Source organism: Ovis canadensis, chromosome 7 (assembly GCF_042477335.2).
Source record: "Ovis canadensis isolate MfBH-ARS-UI-01 breed Bighorn chromosome 7, ARS-UI_OviCan_v2, whole genome shotgun sequence".
Taxonomy (NCBI): Eukaryota; Metazoa; Chordata; class Mammalia; order Artiodactyla; family Bovidae; genus Ovis; species Ovis canadensis.
The window spans coordinates 69,157,527-69,174,760 of NC_091251.1; the positions used below are offsets into that span (position 1 = coordinate 69,157,527).

The 17,234-nt window shown below is 36.6% G+C and overlaps 1 protein-coding gene across 1 annotated transcript in view; it reads left to right on the top strand.

The window, feature by feature from the left end:
* The window catches only part of DMXL2 (Dmx like 2), a 172,838-nt gene that overhangs the window by 23,858 nt on the left and 131,746 nt on the right, over nucleotides 1-17,234 (top strand). Inside the window, exons 2-5 of the mRNA XM_069596524.1 lie at nucleotides 9,895-10,020; nucleotides 12,465-12,536; nucleotides 15,784-15,862; nucleotides 16,685-16,820. Of these exons, the coding sequence (XP_069452625.1) occupies nucleotides 9,895-10,020; nucleotides 12,465-12,536; nucleotides 15,784-15,862; nucleotides 16,685-16,820 (413 nt within the window). The remainder of the gene's footprint in view (nucleotides 1-9,894; nucleotides 10,021-12,464; nucleotides 12,537-15,783; nucleotides 15,863-16,684; nucleotides 16,821-17,234) is intronic.

The following is a 17,234-nucleotide window of genomic DNA, read 5'->3' on the forward strand; positions in this document are numbered from 1 at the left end:
CTTCAGAGCAGTCCCTCAGAGCTATCTGAGAGGCTGCCTCCCAGCCTTGGGGTCCTCAGAAAGTCCATCAAATAAAATATAATTCTGAACTTTTAGGTTGTGTATTTTATTTTTTTTCAGTCAACAAGAAAACTCTTCCAAGAATCTTGTAACACAGGGTGTACATGGTACAGCTGGGCCTCGGAAATCAGGAAGCCGGTTCTCTCTGGAGCCTGGTTCCTTTATCTCTGTGGGGCTCTGTGGCTCTCATAATATCTCAGTCTCTCTCTCTGTTGGATCCATTAAACCTGGCTTACATGAGGATCCCAGGGACTGCCCTTGGTGTTTGTGTACAAAGTCCTGTTGGCTTTACTGCCTGCTACATTTCTTAGTATTTCCTTGAATATCTGGAAATTAGAATCTGACCCAGGTCACCTTTTTAAGCCAGGCCACATCATGGATTGCCTGCTGGAATATAATTTTTAGTATTAAATTCTTGGTCTTCAGAATCAGTGTCAAACCCTGGCTGGTCCAAGCAGCTGTATGCAGTGAGTGCTGTCACAGCTGCCCTCTCAGAAGGACTGTGGGTGGGGCAGTTTTGCTTTGAAAGGTCTGTGAGTATGGTAGACAATACACTTGACATGATAAAGCATAATTTTTCTGTTATGGGATGTTTCAGTTCAGTTCAGTCGCTCAGTTGTGTCCGACTCTTTGCGACCCCATGAATCGCAGCACGCCAGGCCTCCCTGTCCATCACCAACTCCCGGAGTTCACTCAGACTCGCGTCCATCGAGTCAGTGATGCCATCCAGCCATCCCATCCTCTGTCGTCCCTTTCTCCTACTGCCCCCAATCCCTCCCAGCATCAAAGTCTTTTCCAATGAGTCAACTCTTCACATGAGGTGGCCAGAGTACTGGAGTTTCAGCTTTAGCATCATTCCTTCCAAAGAAACCCCAGGGCTGATCTCCTTCAGAATGGACTGGTTGGATCTCCTTGCAGTCCAAGGGACTCTCAAGAGTCTTCTCCAACACCACAGTTCAAAAGCATCAGTTCTTTGGCGCTCAGCTTTCTTCACAGTCCAACTCTCACATCCATACATGACTACTGGAAAAACCATAGCCTTGACTAGATGGACCTTAGTCGGCAAAGTAATGTCTCTGCTTTTGAATATGCTGTCTAGGTTGGTCATAACTTTTCTTCCAAGGAGTAAGCGTCTTTTAATTTTGTGGGATGTTTAGATTTCCATTAAAAATTTTTTTTGTGTGAAATTCTTAATTGGAATATAATTGTTTCACAGTGTTGTTAGTTTCTGATGCACAGCAACGTGAATCAGCTATATGGATGCGTATGTCCCCTCCCTCCTGAGCCTCCATCCCACCTCCCCATTCCACCCGACTCCTGTAGGTCGTCACAGAGCCCTTTTTTTTTTTTTTTTGACTTTAAATAATACTGCAGTAAACATCTTGGTACTAGTTGTAATGTTTGTTTGCATGTCTGAATGTCCTTCAGGATAGAGTCCTAGAAATAGAATCTAAGTACTTAAATCTCTTTAGAGTCTCTTAATTCATATTACCAAATTGTTTTCCAGAAAAGTCACATGTTTTTATACTGCAATGATGTATGAGAGTGAGAGGTGTACCATATTCTTGCTCATTGGTTTTTGCTGTTTATTCTTCAAAGGTGAAAAAAGTATGCTTGGCTCTTTAGTGCTCCAAAGCCTTTCTCCAGATACATATTCTGGGTTCCCAGGGGTCACATTGTTTTGCTAGCTTTCTATCCTAGCATATCCTCATTGCTACTGCTGCTGCAATATCATGGACAATTCCACATTTTCCCTGAAGCCCTGCTCTGCATGTCCCGTGTTTGTACCAGTTGAGTTTCCACTCAGGGCAAGGGACAGAGGAACTGAAGTAAAAGCAAGGTTTATTTCTGTATACACGTTGAATCATCAAGGAGGGCAGCTGAGCTTCAGAGTGATTTGAACTAAAAAACTGGTAAGATCAAACTGCCCCTTCTTAGAGAGTTTGGATGCATGTTTTCTTATAAGTTCTTTCTTATTTCTTGTTATCTCATCCATTTCCTTCTCAAACTGGTGTTTTCAATTTCAAAGTGCACATGGGTCTTAATGACTGCCTTATCCCTGAATATGTATGACTTTTCAGATCAATTCTTCTTGTTGATTCTGGTTTCTTTGGCTTAAATTTCTTAGACTAGACTTTGGCATAGCTCATCCTTTCCATCTGTTAGCCACTGGTCATTATTCTGGACCCATCCTTGTCTCCTGTCAGCTTTGAGTAGGGGAAAGAGTCATAAGGTATAAAACATTTAGCTAGGGTTCTGTGTATGATACTGTACACTGGATTACGTGATCTTTTTATCAAGATATTTGGAAGCACATTTATGTACACTTAACAGAATGACAGTTTAAAGGTGAAAGGAGTCTCAGAAGTGATCTAGTCACAGTCTGTCATTTGACTGACTGAAGAACCATGTACAGAGAGACTATCATTTTTCCATTGTTATAGTCAGTGTTAGCACCCCTAGATTCTCAGGAATGTACTCTTCCCATCATATTGTAGGGTTGGAAGTTTAATTACAATTTAATAGTTTAATCATATTAGCTGGGAAATATTTTTATGAATACTGTCAGGACTGTCTTTCTCAGAATATCAACATTTAGGTTAAAAGATTTTCTGTAAATCCCCAGTAGTTACAAAATAATTGAAAGTTTTCATAAACATTACATATTAATATTGCTATATAATATACTTAACTTTAAAATTCTTTCACATGGAAAGCATATTAAGAACAAATTAAGAAGCAAAATATTGGATACTTACTTTCTCTATTTCTAATAATTTAATGTCCAAAAAGTTCATTCTATTTCTTTAGATGTAGAAGTTTTAAAAAGTAGTATTTTACTTCAGTATTCTCTATGAGGCAAATAGATGGAGAAACAGTGGAAACAGTGGCAGACTTTATTTTTTCGGGCTCCAAAATCACTGCGGATGGTGATTGCAGCCATGAAATTAAAAGACGCTTACTCCTTGGAAGAAAAGTATGACCAACCTAGACAGCATATTTGGAGAAGGAAATGGCAATCCACTCCAGTGTTCTTGCCTGGAGAATCCCTGGGGCAGCAGAGCCTGGTGGGCTGCCGTCTGTGGGGTTGCACAGGGTCGGACACGACTGACGTGGCTTAGCAGCAGTAGCATACAGCATATTGAAAAGCAGAGACATTGCTTTGCCAACAAAGGTCCATCTAGTCAAAGCTATGGTTTTTCTAGTAGTCATGTATGGATGTGAGAGTTGGACTATAAAGAAAGCTGAATGCCAAAGAATTGATGCCTTTGAACTGTGGTGTTGGAGAAGACTCTTGAGGGTCAATTGGACAGCAAGGAGATCCAACCAGTCCATCCTAAAGAAGATCAGTCCTGAATAGTCATTGGAAGGACTGATGTTGAAGCTGAAACTCCAATATTCTGGCCACCTGATGCAAAGAACTGACTCATTGGAAAAGACCCTGATGCTGGGAAAGATTGAAAGCAGGAGGAGAAGGGGAGGACAGAGGATGAGATGGTTGGGTAGCATCACCAACTCAATGGACATGAGTTTGGGTAAACTTCAAGAGTTGATGATGAACAGTGAGGCCTGGCGTGCTGCAGTCCATGGGGTTGCAAGGAGTTGGACATGACTGAGCAACTGAACTGAACTGATGAGGCAAATTACTTTTAAGCTTTAGAGTACAGATTTGAGGTTGAAAGGTAATTCTCAGTTTTTATATGTGCTGGCCAGTCCATAAGGCTTATTGTTACCAGTGTATAAATGAAAGTGCAAAAAGATCCAAATTTGTATGCCAGTATGTGTGCCTTGTGACTTAAAATTTTGATTAAATTGTGTGAACTTCTATTTCCTTATAGTAAAGTGGGATTAATAACTAACTTGTAGATTTACTGCAATCTTGAAAGGAAGACTAGGAATATGGAATGCCTAGTATAGAACTTGTTACCCAGCAGGCTTTCAATAAATGGCAGTTTTTTCTTATATTTATTTTTCTAGCTTTTAATTATGGGTGCCCTATATTTATATGAATCAAAATCTCAGGGAGAGGTGGTAGTTTAACAGTAATACTCTGTGGAGTTTTCTTGTTAAATTAGACTATAACACTTTATTAGTGAAACCTTTCAACATGCTTAGTGCCTCTTGATTGATCAGTGCTATTCTTTTTAAAATATAGACGCATCTGTCACCGGTTGTCAGGGATCTTAAACTTTGCCCATTTAACTACCAGGATGTTAAAACATCCAACTGCTTCATAGAAAATGCCAGTTTAATGTACTTGTACTCTGTTTTCTTTTAGTAAAGGTCATGTTTGTGTAAGATTTTAAAGAAAATTGGGAATTCCCTGGTGGGCCAGTGGTTAGTACTCAGTGCTTTCACTCCTAAGGGCCTGGATTCATTCAACCCCTGGTCAGGCAGCTAAGATCCCATTTCTTTACAGTTTAATTTAGCTAAGACTGAAGGGAAATCTGAGGAATTAGAACTGTGTTTGTGTTATGGATATTAGTTATTTGCATTTAAAAAAGTAATATAGTCACAGTGATTAGCGTCTGTAACACTGAGGTTAGAGAAGACTCTGTATGCCTATTCAGATATACTTAATCACCGTTGAGAAGGACACTGAACCCTCTCGAGGAAGCAGCAGTATATTATGATCATGATAGTGTGTTAATTCAGAGAACTTTATGGCATTAGAAAATGAGACTTACATCTTTTTCATGTGTAACATTTTAATAAAGTAGAAGAGAGTCACTTTGTTTTTCAGGCTCAACTAATTGACAGGACTCCTAATGAAATTTTGGGCATCACAACTAAAAACATAGAATCTTGGTAATAACAAATACACAAGTTTTTAGCTTCCATGTAATAATTTTGTGGTAATATAACACTTTGTCTAAGGAAGAGATTCTTTAAGACAAAGGAGATTTATGGACCCCGGGAAAATCAGCATATTCACTTGACTTTAAATATTATTTGCAGCATTTCAGAGACCTCTCCAGATCAACTATGACTGACTCACACACATTAGGCTCAGGTTGAAAAGTTCAGCCAGGTTGGAAAGTTAGTTTCGGTGCTCACAGAGGAGACTACTTTTCTCTTTCCTCATAGGATGGATTTGGTCTCCAAAAGTAAGGTTAAAAGAAGTGAGGGTTGATATTTTTAGAGCATGTCATTGCCGTAAGAACTTGTGCTACACAATTATCTCTTAGTTATAGTAGTTATCTTTATCATCATAAGGACAGTTTAGTCCTTCCATAAAAGAAACTCCCACATGAATAGAAGGAAAAGATGCTTTTTAAGACTCTTCCTCTTTTCTTGGACTTCATCTTTGTGTCTGGACAAATCGTATCCTTGACTTAGGGATGAAATATTTTGTAGATCATACTGTTATACATACTGGTATATGGTGCTGCGGCATAGGGATGGTTCTCCCAGAAACCCAAGGGAAGATGAAGTTAATTAAGGGATTCCATTTGTTCGAGAAAGGGCTTAGTGCCCATTTTCCTGCTTCCCTGTAATGATCCTGTGACCTCTCTACCACATGTGGAGTAGCTAGTTTATGTTTGGCCAAGTCAGAGAGATTTATTTACCTAGTACAAAGGAGCCCACATCCTGTACTCTCTGGAGTTGTGTTAGTATTTGCTTGTAGTCCCAGTGAGTACTTGCTTTTCTTCCTGCACTCTAAATTCTTCCTCTGGTAAAACTGAATTCTGATAAAGAAAAATGGAAAAAATTGCATTTGATCTAAAATTGAAAGAGTGGAAATCTCTTGAGTAATTATAGATTTTGTATAAACCTTCTTAGTTGCTGGTCTAAGATAGGTGCTGCGGGAAATTATACTTGGGATTGCAATCCCTTGTGGCTCAGCTGGTAGAGAATCTGCCTGCAATGCAGGAGACCTGGGTTCAATCCCTGGATTGGGAAGATCCCCTGGAGAAGGGAAAGGCTACTACTCTGGTATTCTGGACTGGAGAATTCTATACAGTCCATGGGCTGGCAAAGAGTTAGACACGACTGAGTAACTTTCACTTTTCACAAAGATGTACATAGGCCTTTAAGACATCTTAACGGCAGAGAGTTGGGGTGATGCAGTGGAAAGAGAAGGAGCTTTATTATGACACAAATGAATCCTCACTGTGAACTTGGGAGAGTCACTTATCCTTTCGGGGCCTTGGTTTCTCCATCTTTGAAAGGGGGCCTGTGAAGATACAATGTTCATAAAGCCCCTAGCAGACTGCCAGATCATAGAGGGTATTCAATAGATGGTAAATAATTAAGGAAGGCTTTGATAGATTCCCTTCTGGTGGGTCTTCTAAATCCATGATGCTATTAGATTGGAAGATGAGCCAAGATCTCTTTCTTTGTATAGCTACCATCATAAACTTGGCCAAATTATTAGTTTATATTAACTGTCTGAACTCCATATTCTTTAACCAAGTTTCCAGGTGCATAGACATGTGGACCCAGAAATTAGGATGATTTTGAATCATTTATTTGTCATACAGGTATCTGTATCTATTGAGGGCTGCTTATGTGCTCGGTGCTGGGACTACCGTGGTAAGCAAGAACCTGATCCTTGCTCTGATGGACCTTTTAGTATAGCAGCAACTGGATAAGCGCATGTGTATATAAAATCTTGTGAGCCTTCATGTAATTAGAATGCATGTGACTCAGTAGTGGCTGATGAGCCCTCTGTCCTTCCGTACTCGGGGGTTATGTGCACTTTAGACTCTTTGGAGAAAGGTAAAGAATTATAATATTCAACTTCTTCTGTACTTTCCCACCTCTGTGTGTGCAGTAGTTCATGGGTTCCATTTTAGCCATGACCATGGATATTATATAAAATAGTAGGCGTTACCCAGGTGTGGTTCCACAGGAGCCTAGTGCCACACATTATTGTTCTGTTATGTTGGTTAATTACTAGTTTGATAAAGGATTTGACTCTATTTTAGACCAGTGTTCCCTAAACTTTTAGTGATGGTGTAGTATTCTACTCTATGGATATTCATTAATTTATTTAACCACTTCTCTACTGATGATGTTGTTGTTCACTCGCCCAGTCATGTCCCTCTTTTTGCAACCCCATGGATTGCAGCATGCTAAGCTTCCCTGTCCTTCACCATCTCCCGGAGTTTGCTCAGATTCAACTCATGTCCATTGCTTCAATGATGTTGTCCAACCATCTCATCCTCTGATGCCCTCTTCTCCGTCTGCCCTCAGTCTTTCCCAGAATTAGGGACTTTTCCAATGAGTCAGCTGTTCACATCAAATGACCAAAATACTGGTTCCTACTGATAGATGGTATGGTTATTCTCAGTTTTTGCTGCTTTAAATAATGAAGCAGTGAATATCCTTCTCTATATATTTTGGCAAACTTTGTGAGTATGCTTATAGTAAAATAAGGACTTGTCTAATCAAAGAGTATGTTGTATTTAATTTTGATAGATATTGCCAAATTCTTTTACCCATGAAGATTCTCATTTAGTAAGTCTTAGGTGGGACCAAGCAGTTTGTATGTTTAACAAGTTCCCTAGGTGGTTTTGATGCAGCCAGGTTTGAGAACTATTGCAGTTCAGAAAGATGGCAAGATTCTCTACTGCTAAGGAGCACGGTACATGTCCTGTAGTAAAGGTCAGGCAGTTACGGCCATCTAGGGAGAAGTAAAAGTCCTCTTCAGTGACTGAGCAGCAGGAGCCCAGGTCCGGAGCAGCAGCTGCTGGGGATGGCCCATCTTCCACAGGAGACATATCTGAACTATTTCATGTCTCTTTGACATGTCATGTAGGGGAAAAGAACATAAGAATTATAAGGACCTGAATTTGAATATCTTCCACTTACTGTATAATTTTGGAAAAATAAATGAACTTGAATCTTTATTTATATAATGATAGTCTCTTCCTTTCAGGTCTGTTGCAAAGGTGAAAGAGGGAGTGACCTAATGTTTATTGAATGCCTTTTGTCTTCTGCGAGTAACTTTAACACATCTCTCTCTGTTGTGGCAGTTTATCCTTTAATTGTGATTGGTGATTCACTAGGTGATCTCCCTGTTAGACTCACTGGGACCACATCTTGGGTTTTTGTATTCCCAGTTGCTAGCCCAAACTTGGGACATCATGCACTGTTTTGTTTCTTTAATGAGTGATGTGTGCTAAGCACTGTAGACAGAGTTTCTACTTTAATTCTATTATCCTATGAGGTAAGTACTGTTTCTTCCATTTTACCACAAGGAAAAGCTCAGAGAACTTTGGTAACTTGCTTAAGATCACGTAGCACTGCAAAACAAACATTGAAAACCCTGCCTGTGGTGATTCCAATCTCTGTCAAGGTTTGCTCTTACCATCAGTCTGCTTTGCTGAGGTAATGCTATAAAGCACTTTGGAAATTGTGAAATGTTTAAGGGTAAGATTATTTTTGTTATTTTAATAATGTAAGTGTAAAGACTTTTCTGCCTGTACTATTACCAATCAGTTTAGCTTTCTCGAATGTATAGTGTGGCAAATCTGCCTTGTCTGGGAGAGAATCAGTAGTTATTTCCTCCTGTGAGTGATTTTTTCCCCCGTATTTCCTGTGCTTAAAATTCTGTTTTTGTTTTTCCATTTGGGAAACCTTTTGGTACACATAAACACAGGAGTTGAAGATAGTTTATAGTAGTTAGAGAAGGGTTTTGGTAACCTTGGAAGTTTTGGTCACAGGTAGAACTAGTGTCTGTCTTTCTGTCTGGTCTTTACCTTCAGTTCCCTCTTTCATTAACAGCTGTATGTGGACCTCACTGGCTTAGGTGTTAGCAGATGTCAGCCCTGGCTACTGGATATCTATATTTTGCAGGATGTGACCATGTTGCTTAAGGCTGTAGAAACAGTTGGTGGGGGAAACACCTCATAAACCTTATATTTATGGTACTTTTAAATTTGAGAATTATCTTGCTAGGTGTTTTGAATATTTACTAGTAAGTTGAGTTTGGAACAAAAAGAAAAATGTCCCCATCCTCTGCCCTTTGTGTCATCATAAAATTCACAAAGTTGCAAAACAGGAATAGCACACACCAAGAAGTGTGGCAATAGGAAGAAATAATGTGGTTTTGCTCAGTATAGTTCTGTTGAACAAGGGAATTTTCCAGGAACTTGACTTTGTGCTTTGTTTTCCATAGCAAATATTTGTCACATTTTATATATTGGTTTGTTTTTATTTTGTTTAAATGTGTGTGTGTGTAGTCACTTTGAAATGGTTTCCTCCCCATCTGTGTGTCTCTCTCTCTCTCTGTGCCTCTCTTTATCTATGCTTGAGGGGAGGGGGCAAGCAGGCTTCATCATGGATTTATTTAGGCAGTTGAGTTTGGTTAGTGTTTGCCTGTAGTACATGTAATTCTGCCTCAGGGGTTCATGTCTATTTAACTAGCTCTTTAAGCCATGTGGAATTGTGTTGGAAAATGCATCTGATTTCTATCTTGATCTTCCTGAAGCCTGGTTTGAACCCTGGGAACACAATTGCAGCCTTCAATGCCTTATTACTCTCAGATGAAGGTTTTATTTTTTAGGGTCTCATTTCATCTTTGAGATGAGCATCAGAGAGAAATTCCAAACAAAAGGATTAATGAGGTATGGAGGCTGTAATGTGTAAGACCTGGAAGAACCTTTTTTCCTGTTAGTTAGCAGTTATTGAATGATAATGTATGGTGTGTCATGCCTTTGGTGTGACTTTTAATGTTCTGATTTGGAAATTGATATTTTTAATATTATGTTAACTATATTTGTAAGATATATCATAGTATCCTTTGCAATAGCAACAAAAACGAAGATAAACTAATAATAATTCACAAGTTACATATTTTACATAATATAAAACTTTTGTTTTTAGGCGTATGGATCAGGCTGTGATATTGTTATTTTGGCAAGTGACTTTGAATGTGTGCAGATCATCCCTGGTGCTAAGCATGGAAACATCCAAGTCAGCTGTGTGGAGTGTTCTAACCAACATGGAAGAGTAAGGGATTTATTTACTTTCTAAATATCATCTTTTAATATATTTAACTATCTCAGAGAATATTCTTATGCTTCTATACAAGGCTTGCCTACATTTTCTGATTATAAATAGTATACCTTGCTTAGGTGGCTATTGGTAGCAAAGGGTAATGATAGGTTGTATACAAATTAGGAACAACTGTTAAGCTGATAAGTGATAATTGTTCTTCCTGTATATACTGTCTTAAAAGATCTGCAGGCTTCACATTCCTGTACCCATTGATATTCTGCCAGTTGATAATTCTGGCAGCTATTATGCCAGGAGCAGGAAAGTAAACTTTTATCTTCTATACTTAGCATACCTTATCTCTCTCAAATTACAATAATGTCAGATTTTTATCAAGAAATGTAGCAAGTTGTTAACATCTAGTATAAAATTTGTCATATAACTGACTCTTTGTAAAGTTTCTGTTAATTTAATGAAACTATTTGTTATTTGAATATTAAAGCTCATACATTCAGATGTTGAACAGAGAATTTATTTTAAAATTATTCAAATTTCAGCATTTGTTGCTCTCCCCCCAAATTTCAAACATGATATACATCAAATTTTGATTATATGTAAAGTAAATATAGCATTTATGCTGTATATTCTAGCAGTTCTTTAAGGCCAGTGTTGTGTAGCAGAGTTAAATGTTTCTATGAGAATATAAGAATGATATTTTTCCTGTAATAGTTTTAGTGTTCTAGAAATTTGTATTTACTGAGTAATAACAAATTTTATCAAATATATGTTTAATCAGAATATTTATGGTGCTACAAAGTAATGTAAATTTATGCCAAACAATAAATTACAGTTATTATACCATTTCTACTCCTGCCCACCTGCTGGGTACCACATTGTCCTACCTTCCTATTTATATCAAGCTTTAATGTTTGTATGAATAATATGACAATCCAGTATAAAAAAAAAACTGACATAGTATAAAACACTGAATTTCCTGGTGTTTTCTGATACTTGTTTCTTGCTTTTCTGATTTTTTCCCCCTATTTGTTCTCCTTAAGTATTATTTACTTTTTAGAAAACACTCAGTGTCAGATTTCTCATTAATTTTTCATTGCTTATCTCCCTATGCCAAGTGTGGTAACTTTAAACCTGCCTAGAGCTGTTATGATAGTTGTCAGAGATGCGTTTTAAAAAGTTATTTATGTGCTGGTGATAATAAGAATAAGCAGATTCTCTGGGAGCAAAGTTGTTTTTTTTTTTTTTAATATAGAAGACCTTGGTTTTCATAAGTGTGATTTTACTTTTTATAACCTGGTTGGAAGTAAAGAAGACCAAGTTGGGACATCCCTGATTCATTGTCTTTTATTGCCATCTTTTAAAATTTTATCTCCAGTCCTTGTGATGATTACTCTCAATTTAGGACTTTGTATCAAGCCATGATAACCATTTGTTCATTCATTCATCTACATGTTGAATGTGATCATTCATAACACTTTCACCTGAGTGTTACCTTAGCCAGGCATTTTAAGTAGCTGTCCTCCTACCATTGTGGAGGGAAAGCTTTTTCTTGAAAAGAGTGTTAGATATTGAATAACAATTAAAATAACTTTTTTTTTTTTTTTTTTTTTGCATTAGAGTGCCCTGAAATCAGAGTGGGTCTTTTTGGTTGATCTTAAAAACCAATGCATAATTTAGCTTTATAGGTTAACTCATAGACCCAGAGGTGTGAGAAGAGAGGGTTTTTGGTCTGTTTCCTGCAATTGATTCTCTCTTGCCAACAGGAGGATAAACTGGGAACTGGCTTTCAAGCAATTACTAGAGAACAGGCATTGATAGCTCCTAGGGAAAGAGGAATTTGTGTGTCTTCTTAGGTGTGTGACCTGGAACAAAGTCCTCTTGGCCCCCAGACCCTTGGCTTAAGTTCATTGGAGATGTCCGAATCAGCTGTTTACCCTCGAGTTGCAGAATGTCTCTCTGGTTTCTCGCCAGTCCCTTTTTTCTATTCCTTCTTCTCCATGGTGTTCCCAATTGGTAGTTTTTGTTTCTTTGTTTGACGGTATAGTTTATGTCATTTTTTTGATATATTTTTAATATCTGTTGCTCTTTGATGTCTTTTTCTACTTCTCATGGTTTTAATAGTATTTTCACTGGACTGTAAGTAAATTTTACTTTGTTAGTAAAATTTATTTCTGTATTTAAAAATGAAATTTTTATAGGAAAAGATGATTTCTTTGAATAGGTCAGCCTTATATTTGATACGTGAAATAAAGCCTGCTGAATTCTTGAACAGAGAAGAGATTCTTAAGTCCAGGACTTTTCCAGTTATATTTATGGAAAAGAATAAACCATGAATACTGTATTCAGATTGCATGCAATCAGTTTACACATTATTGTAGAAAGGAAGTTATTTTTGTTTTCTTTTTTCCTTAAATATTAATACTTTGTTTATTCTCTTTTAGATTGCAGCTTCATATGGTAATGCTGTTTGTATTTTTGAGCCCTTGGGCATAAATTCTCATAAGAGAAATTGTGTAAGTATTAAATGGTAGTAGAAAAATTTTATAACTGAGTTTGGAATCCAGTTGACAGCAGTAAAGAGCTCCTTAGGAGCAGGTGCTGAAGGTGGGCTGGAATATCGGTGTGAAGTTAGTCTGGTGATTTATGGTAAGATCTTTTACGTTCACTGGAAATATATCCCTAGGCCTTTTAGAAACTCAGTTTTCTAGAGTATTCCTAATTGAGATTGCCTTGTTAATTGGAATCTACCCTAGTTGAACTCTTATTTATTATTTCTTATCTAGATAACTAGATCAGTCTCTTGTCTAATATCTATACCCCTTGCCTCTTCTCTTAGCAGAGTAGATCATGACATTTTTCTGCTAAAAACTCTATTATGGCTTCATATTTCTCACATTTAAAGCCAGAAATTCTTAGAATGGACCACAGTTCTTCCTCCACCCCTCGTCTTGCCCCCTCAACTGTTCCCATTTATTACCTCTCAGAGCTCATCTCCTATTTTTGTCCTCTCTGGTCACTCCAGCCATAGTGGCATTTTCACTGTATGGATAGTTGCCCTCCCATCTTAGGGCCTTTACATTGGTTGTTCTTTTGTCTGGAATGTCCCTCTTTCTCTAGATAGCTCCAGGGCCAGCTCTTACAGGCCCTTTAAGTTTTTGTTCAGTGGTACCTTTTCAGTGGGATGTGAGTTGACTGTCAGAATTGCCACTTGCTTCTCCCACCTTCATTCTAACCTGCCTGTCCTTCTATTTTTAACTTTTTTTCCATAACACTTAACCTTGTTTATTTATTTATAGATTACCATTCAGTAAGTAATGTAAGCTCCATGTAAGCTCCATGAGGGTAGGGAGCTTTGTTACTTTAGCTCACTGATGCCTCTCAAGTACTTAGAACAGTATCTGGAACATTACTTCTACTCTCTGGGCATTGAATTATATTTTATGTTATTTAATACTCAGAAAATCCAATATGGGTAGAATGCTTTAAAAAATTTAAAATTACTATATGCATTGGGACTTCACCATCTGAGATATATTTTCAACTGCCAGTGTGAAATCTGACTGCCAGGATTTCACTTTTTGACATGTTTACCAATAATTTTAAAAATATTATATTATTAAATGCAGTAAATAAGTGGTTTTGATATTTTTCATTAAATGTATGTATGTTAATATTACATTTCTTTTTGGAAGTACAAATTATATCAGTATTTTCCCTCTAATAGTGTTATGAAATACATATCAAAGTTTTGGGTACTTAAGAGTCATCTGGAGTACATATTTAAAAATTCAGATTAAGTGAATAAATGATACAAATGAACTTACAAAACAGAGAGAGACTCAAACTTCAAAAACAAACTTACAGTTACCACAGGTAAAAGATAGGGGGAAAGTATAAATTAAGAGTTTAAGATGAACTTATACACACTAATCTATATAAGATAGATGATCAACAAGGACCTACTGTGTAACATAGGGAACTCTACTCAGTATTCTGTAATAACCTATATGGAAAGAAATCTGAAAAAAGTATATGTATATGGATAACTGATTCACTTTGCTGTACACCTGAAACTAACACAATGTGGTAAATAACTGTACTCCAATATAAAATAAAAATTTTAAAAAAGGAAAAAAATTCAGATTCCAGACCTCACTTCCAAAATTTTTGCTTTGTAATTGGTCCACAGGTTATACTCTGAGAAAATATTAAAGGAAAGAATACTAGGGATAGCTCCAGTTTTAGGAATGATTTAATTATTATTTTAAAATAGATCTGTTGAACAGTATTTAAAATACTGTTGTGACTTGTTGGGTTAGTAGGGATAGGGTTTAAAAAATAACCTTTTCCCTAATTAGAAAATATAAAAATTTATATATATATATTTTATATATATACTGAAATTCAGGTTTTGTAGTTGTATTTTAAAATTCCACTTCTAGATAGTCATGAAATCTTGAATAAATTATTTAATTGTTAAAAATATTTTTAAGGTATTGTAATTAGGGTATTATCATTTATTAAATTATACTTGCCAAGCAATTAATATATAACTTGCCTAATAAAAAGCCTTGACATGGCTTTACGTTGCACCATACTTTCACGAAAGTACATTTTATGTTTGTCTACTGCAAAGAAATAGCTAAACTTTTTTTACTGTATTTCATGTGAAAGGCCTTTGGCTTTTAGATTTTAAATCTTCTTTCTATACTTTAGAGTGAAAACAGTAAGAAAATAGGATGCAGATTACTCAAATATGTATATGTCAGCTTTGTGGGTTTTATGTATTACATAGTTTAAATTTGTTGACTTTTTGGAAGGTTGAAAGAAAAAGTGAAAGTCGCGCAGTCATGTCTGACTCTTTGTGACCCCATGCACAGTCAATGGAATTCTCCAGGCCAGAATACTGGAGTGGGTAGTCTTTTCCTTCTCCAGGGAATCTTCCCAACCCAGGGATCGAACCCAGGTCTCCCACATTGCAGCTGGATTCTTTACCAACTGAGCTATCAGGGTAGACCTAGTTTTATTTTAGACTTTGATGCCAGCAGATGATGTTAATTTGCACTTCATTCTAATGTGCATTTGCTTTGTTTTTACAAATGTTTATTGAGCATCTGTGTACTAGTCATTACCACAGTCAGTACACAAAGCTCATTATGGCATAATTCCTGCCCTTGAAGAGTTACCGTGTAATAGGAGAGTCAGACATATAAGCAGATAATTCAGTCTGATCAGCGTTATCATGGTGCGTGTGTGCTAAATTACTTCCATTGTATCTGACTCTTTGCTACCCCCTGGACTGTAGCCCTCCAGGCCCCTCTGTCCATGGGATTCTCCAGTCATGCATTCTGGAGTGGGTTGTTACAGTGGTATAATGGAAGTAAAAACTGCTCTGAGTGCTGCCAAAATGTCAGAAGAGGCTTCACTGGAGAGGTAATGGTTTAGCTAGTTATTGATGTAACTGTAGGAGTGTGCAGGTAGAGAAGAAAAGATACCGTAGGAATAAGAATGTGTTTATAGACAAGGAAGGAAGCCTGGGAGACATGCTTTGACTGGGCATGGCAAACAGCTTTATATAGTAGAATAGTAAGTTGAACCACTGTAAATGATTTTTAAAACAGTATTTTGAAAATAATAGTGAAATATTTATATCTTTGTTTCAGATCATAAAGTCTTAAGTTGAAGAAGATGAGAATATGGTAGTGTTTGTGGATATTATTTTGAAAATGTATCTTTTTTTTCTTTCTCTATGTATTTCAGCAACTCAAGTGTCAGTGGCTTAAAACTGGGCAGTTTTTTTTGAGTTCCGTGACATACAATTTAGCATGGGACCCTCAAGGTATTTAGCAATTATCTTTAGAAATTATGGAAAGTTAATAATTTGTTTTAAGTGTATGATTACAATGTGATATAGCCTCCCACAATAAGAAAATAATCAGTAATATTCTTTTTTTTTTTGCTACTGAATGAGTGTACTTTTTCCTTTTTCATATACACTGTTTTGTATAGTGCTTAATTTACTATTAGTTCTGTGCTTCCCCCCCTACTTTTGAATGTTTTGTTCCAAGAAACGATGATGATTTGTTTCATTAGTTAATGTGCTGCACTTTACTCTTATTCTATTTATTAAGAAATCAAATCAGGAATGAAACAAGATTAAAAAACCTATCTCACTTTGTTATTTGTATTTCAAGAAATTATTGTCTTTAATATTGAAAGATTAGAAACTTATAATAATGATGGTTATTGTCCCTTTTTACATTCACAGTTAATGAAGGTAATTTTAATAGTCGATGTAGAAAAATTTTATTAATCTTTAGTTATGTCTTATAGCCAGAGAATATCCTGTGTTGTATATATCAGAGTTTTTTGGGGTTTGTTTTATTATTCTACTTTGCTGTTTTTTTTTTTTTTCCTAGATTTTACCTGATAGACAGTGTCTCTGTAGGCTTTTTTGTTGTTGTTGTTCTCAGATTTCTCTCAAGTTTTCTTATCTAGTGGATTCATGCAACTTTTTAAGTAGATATACTCTACAAGTGTTTTTCATAGACAGTTTTGCTTATTTTTCACAGAACAGTTTATAGACTGGAGTAGACGCCCTCATGTGTGTTTATTTCTCCAGATAATCCTTGCTTATTACAGAACATTCTTTAATTTTCAGATAACAGATTGTTGACAGCAACTGATGCTCTTCAGCTGTGGGCTCCTCCAGGAGATGACATTCTGGAAGAGGAGGAAGAAATCAATAATAAAATTCTTCCTGTTTTAAATGATTGGAAGTGCATCTGGCAGTGCAAGTTAGTGTCTCACTCTGTTGTTCATTAATTTAAAAAATGCTTTCTAAACAAAGTTCCCTTTCATAATGATCTTAGAAGCCTAGAAAATAGACTTTTTCTGGCCAAAACCCATTATAACATCATCCTCTAATATGTGCTACCATAGATTATTTAAAAAAAATGAAGATATTTTCATAGTTAATAACCTCAGGACTTGGGTTGAGAAGGTTGATATAAAGGAATTATTCGTTAATGCATAAACTATAGATGGGAAGATGTGGTGAAAGGATGGCTGTACCATTGACAACACAGATTATATGAAGGGATCCAACTAGCCAGGGAAGGTGATGAACTCAGTTTTTAAAATGTTGCATTAAGATGTTGGTGGAGCATGTAGGTTGTGATATCATGTAAGCATGTTGATTGCATTCTTTG